Source organism: Aphanomyces invadans (genome assembly GCF_000520115.1).
Source record: "Aphanomyces invadans strain NJM9701 unplaced genomic scaffold supercont1.15, whole genome shotgun sequence".
In the NCBI taxonomy this organism is placed as follows: Eukaryota; Oomycota; class Saprolegniomycetes; order Saprolegniales; family Verrucalvaceae; genus Aphanomyces; species Aphanomyces invadans.
This window is the reverse complement of record NW_008580160.1, coordinates 963,615-969,122: the sequence shown is the minus strand read 5'-3', so window position 1 is coordinate 969,122 and position 5,508 is coordinate 963,615. Positions and strand designations below refer to the sequence as shown.

At 47.5% G+C, this 5,508-nt stretch overlaps 1 protein-coding gene across 1 annotated transcript; it reads right to left on the bottom strand.

Moving 5' to 3' along the window:
• Positions 1-2,681: 2,681 nt before the first annotated feature.
• H310_07851 (hypothetical protein) lies at positions 2,682-3,440 on the bottom strand (the record flags this gene model as incomplete). Its single annotated transcript, XM_008873363.1, has 4 exons — positions 2,682-2,723; positions 2,779-2,892; positions 2,982-3,233; positions 3,315-3,440. 4 exons carry the CDS (start codon positions 3,438-3,440, stop codon positions 2,682-2,684), a joined length of 534 nt encoding a protein of 177 aa, XP_008871585.1.
• Between the last annotated feature and the right edge of the window lie 2,068 nt (positions 3,441-5,508).

Below are 5,508 nucleotides of genomic sequence, written 5' to 3'. Positions count from 1 at the left end.
AAGAAGCCATCGCCATGCTTCCAATGGGCGAACGGTAGCATATAATTAGCTACCGTGTCGCAGTAGGCAAACGAGTCTTTACGGTCTTGCAGTACAGCAAGCGACGTACGTCCTTGGGAGGAAAATCATCCCACACCATGACGCTTCCACCGCCATTTTGGCGACTCATGAACGACTGTTCATCTTTTCGGAGATCATGCTAGTAAAATTGGAGCCCATCGGGGTCATCCAAATGGAATTTCTTTTCATCCGAAAAGTTTACAGTCGCTCATTTGTCGCCAAAATCGACGTGGTCTTTGGCCCACTTGACTATTGCTTCCTTGTGCGCCTTCGTCAGCCGTGGTGTAGCCTTGCGCTTCTTGTAATGGAAATGCTCAGAGCGTTTTAAAACGCGGCGAATCGTGCGTGGAGACACGTCCAGTTGGAGGTCATGTTGGATCCTTGATGAGCTGCTCCGACCCTCGGAAACAACACGGATGACTCGGCGAACGTCTCTGTCAGTCAGCCAACTTTCTCGGTCTGCCAGGTATGGTAGACGTCCCATACGTGGCAGAGTTCTTGAGAGAGTTGGCGACAGTTCCATTCGCCAAGAAAAGCTCCTTTGCTATGCCTCGAATCGACCAATTCGCCTTGAGAAAAGCCAAAATGGCTCCTTGTTCTTCTGGTGTCAATCGTTCGCCTTGGGTCATCTATTTAATATGTTCTAGTTAACTCTCTTGGTGCAGCATTAAATCAGCTATTCAATGATACCTTTGGTTGTGTCTTTATAAGCGTAATGTGCTTTGAAACTCGATATACAATGGCTGTACCGATGTTTCTTGACCAGGTTCAAAACCAACCATTTGATGTTTTTCGCGCCATTTTCAGTGAGTACACACTTTGGGACAAATCGGGTGGATTCAGTCGATCCGCCATTTTCACTGGATTAAAACAGGTATTAAAGCGTTCTGATAGGATGAAAACCAATAGTGCTGTGACTCAGAATCCCATGTGCCGAACCTTTATGTCCAGCACTGTAAGGGCTCATATGAAACAAGTCGCACAGCAATCTACCCCCACCGTCCTACTCCCTCAGTTCCATAATATGTGCGCGAATTTGTGGAGGTTAGGCATGACGCGCCATCAAGTATAGACGAAATTTTGAATCCGAAGTGTCACCTACCTGGAGTCGAAATAGTTCGTGTAGATTGGCTCTTCACATATGGGCTCTCAGTTGATGTGTTAACGAGGGGAAGTTGTCGAGTGCTGTGGCCTTTCCCACGTTCCAAAACTCCATACTATATTTCATATAAAACGTTCACTTCAAACAGCAAACGTTCTAAATATGCCAATTGAAAGGCGCAACCTGACCGACGTCGAGCTCGAAGCCATCCTCCGCGAGGTGTTACTCCACCGCAACGGTAGCTACAAGGCTAGACTGCCAAATGGATTAAGCCAAATCCTTGTGGACAAGTACAAATGCCACGTTGCCACCATCGGCGGGTCCTTGCGGAAGCGAAGAAGCAAGTTGCTGTCAAGACAACATAAAAGTCGATGTTGAAGAAAGGTAGAGTTGGCAGAAAGAAGGCGTTCACCGCTGAAGAAGTGAAAACAAAGCTCCTGCAAGTATCGCAATCCCAACGAACTACTACACTTCATTCCATTTCCTTAAAGCAGATGAATTTTGACCGCAGAAGAATTTTAGTACTACGTAGTAACATTTTCCCATGGGGATAAGTCTCGGGACGCTGCAAGATACCTCAAGCTTAGTTTGTTTCGGTCCCATTCCAGGGCAATCAAGCCATTTTTGACTGACTGTACAGCAGAATGAAAATCTATCATACCTTCTTGGTCGACATGGTGCTTCCTGCAATAGTAACCAAGTGGCTAGGTGGCCACCGTGTGGTGAAGTTGTAACACGACAATGCCCATGTAATCCCGTCCAACGCGCTGCTGGACAAAGCCATGCCTAAGTACAATTCTCTTGGAAGGACGATATCACTTACACAACAACCGTCGAATTACCCCGACACCAACGTGTTTGACTTGGTTTTCTTCTCAGCCATCCAGCCCCTACAACACCGCAAGTCTGCACGCAGCATTGACAAACTGGTTGCTCATGTTGAAGATGCCTTCACCGCTTACACGTACGAGTCACTGAACCACACGTACATGTCCTTGCAAGCGTTCCTGGTTGAGACGAGTGTTTTCGGAGACAATGTCTGCACGTTGCCTCACATCGCCCAAGAGAAGCAAGAGCTCAAGGGTCTGTTACCTCAGCATGTGTCGTCCCCACGGTATGTTTTCGACGCCGCGAATGCAAGGTTGACCAAAATGGCATTGGACGAGTTGGATCTGTTGAGCCCCATCGGCGTGAAATATTTGATTCACAAATCAAATATCGCCTTTAGGCCACGTCTTACATAAAGTCAATTTGGTAAAAACTCGACAGAGTGGTACTCGAATAAAATTGAGCATCCGATGAGCAATGCCGATTCGGCTAAATATAGTCACAATTACATTTCACGCAGTGAAATTATCCATTCACTGCGTGAATGGATAAATACCCATTGAATTTTAATGCTATGTGATTGGTCGATTCGAAAATCCCTCGCATTTTGAACTTTGATGCCAACACCAGTCCTCCCGCAGCGCGTCCAGCGGCGATATAGCATCGACACTCGCGTAAAGCTGATGATTGCTTATGCGAACTCGACGCTTTCTGTGAGTTCATTAACCATTTTCTACCCCGACGAGTTCCATCGGTCGCACAACAAGCCACACGAAGGAAGGACTCACACGAAGGAAGGACGCACCTCCATGTCGTCGTCGGTGCGAGGGGACGAGAGAACCACCACCCAACACACTCGTCTCGCTGTTCCCGCCGCACAATGGCATCACAATGCGCTTGCCCTACGAGGACACACCCGCGCTCTCGTGAGCAATCGTCGCACATGAATTCGTCAATTCCTGGGCTGGCGTGCACACTGCACGAAGCGTACCCGAAGATCCGGCAACTTGTCGATTATAGCGGCGAGCGACGTCGCGCCACCCCCTTCGACGAATTTTACCAGCTCACACAAACGCAGGACACTCAGCGCAATTGGTTTTTCCGACACGGTCACCATGATGTCGATCAACGGCGCGGGGACTTCAAACGCATTCTCGCCGACTTTCGGGCCGCCAAACCATCGGCAAGGGTCGGTTTGGTGTTGGTGTCCACGGGACACCCGGTGGCAAGCGCTGCCGTGAAACTGGCGCAGTTTTCAGGTTCCACACCCTACCACGACGACTGAGCTGCGTTCGGAAGGCGCGTGTGTGTCTGCTAGACGTACAATTACTTGAATTGAAGGGTTGAGAGTCTTGACGGCAAGTGCAATGCCGGTAATGAGGCCCCCGCCACAGACGGGAACGATGATCACGTCGGTCTTGGGCACCTGGTTCAAGATCTCGATCCCCATCGTTCCGGCGCCGGCAATAATGTTTGGGTGGTCGAACCCGTTGATGTATACTGTACCAAGTCCTACCACAACAAGGTGGGCGAGAGAGATATGAGGTCGTGGTAGTACTTCGGTATCGACGATTTCATCGGCCTTGATCTTGGCTTCGAGGATGTGCGCGCCGTGCAGAATCACGCAGAGCTCTTGGCACCTCATCACGTTCATAAAGAATCACTACATTGATTGGTTTATGATTACTTGACTACGACGACATCCAAACGTCGAGCTTACCACAGCCTGCTTCGACTGTGTCAACGATTCTCCGCCCGCTACCGGTTTTTACAGCAACAACCGTGCTTCAAGAATGTCCCTCAAGCGTTTCTTGCCGAGACCAAGGCGAAATTTGCTGCTGCATATTGGGACAATTTTATGTCACTGCGCCGAGTAACAATATCAACGTGAATAAACATCTGTTTGCTACGGCATGCCCCCGACAAAGACTATTGCCAAAGTAGGAGGATCGTCCAATGTTTACAAGAGCCAAAACCACTCCGACAGGATTACAGCCATCCACTCCGTGCATTCCAATGACGAAAAGCTACCAATTCATTTCATCTTGAAGGGCATGCCAGGTGGGCCGATCGATATCTTCGAAGTGCCGATACTTCCACCTGGTTTTTTTGCGTCGCGCAAGAGAAAGCGTGGATGGATACAAGAGTATGAGAACTTTATCCGATTGAGCTGCTCAAGATCGCAATTGATGGTCTTTCTGTGATTTTGGCTGACAATCTTGACTGTCATGTGTCTATGGCTTCGCATGAAATGGTGTTGTCTGAAAAGTTTAGCGTTTAGGAACCATTGCCCAAGAATTCGACAAGTGGTCCCCAACCTTAGGATGTTAGTGTCATGGGACCATTGAAGAGCAAGCTTCGTTACAAGTAACTTCGCGAAAAGCCGGTTGTGTCTGCAGCCGAAAAACGCATCGCTATGGTTAAGCGCACAATCGAAGCCTGGGAGGGCATGCAATGTGAAATCATCACTCGCTCATTGGAAAATGCGCTGCCACGGATTCCAGTATTGTAGCTTTCAATTGAAAATTTGTTTCATTTTCGAAATATTTGAAGTTTTCAAGTTGTCGTAATATTTGGTGGTCGTCTTGGTCGGGCTAAGTATGTAGTGGTCTCATTTCGATTAATCTTCGTGGATATGGTCCTTCAATTCGACAACAGCTTGAATAATAATACCGTCATTCTCTTCGAGGGTAATTTTATTGCCAATACAAATTTCAATATAATTTTCTCGTAACACTGGGGAAATTTTTCCGTCGCTCACTGTACCAAATATCATTTCTCTATGATTGGTAGATATGATCTGACAGTAGATGGGTAGCCTTCGAATCCTAACCTAGTCTTTCTTTAGTGCTAAGCTCGTCTGAGAAGGCTCGAGTGGCGCACCTGGCCTGAAAAGTCCAGGAAGAATGAGCGACACTAGTGACAGTGACACCGCCCCTAACGGGACGGTAAGCATCACGACCGTGATCGCGCCAAAACGCACGAGTTCCCCCAGATATTCTGGTCAAATGGACCAAGAAAATTGGGAAATACCAACGCGACCTGAATATGGAATGTGTTAGTACAGTATAAGGCATGACTACGCTACTGCGTTGCCGTCCATCCACTCTCTGGCTGAGCCTGCATAACATATTGATGTTATGGTTCGCTCTAGCTGGTCCGTCACAATGGATGAAGCGAATGACGAATTCATCTTGTGAAAGATGAAGGTGATCATGTCAAAGCCCTTGAACAATGCGATTCCGAACGCTGGAAATACGCTCGAGAAATTTTGATGGAACATGTCCGAAAAGAAATTTCCTGGCGCGTGGTCAATTCCCTAATAGAAGATTCTAACCTCATGGAAGTTAATAGACCACGAACCTTGAGACATAGTTCTTCACCAAACTTCGAATGTTTTACAATTTGACGAAGCAATATTGTCATTGATTTTGTCAAAAGGATGTGATGTAGTCAAACGTAAAAAACACAGGCATTAGAGAAGTTCTCACCACTGAATAAAGGAGGATGTAACATCA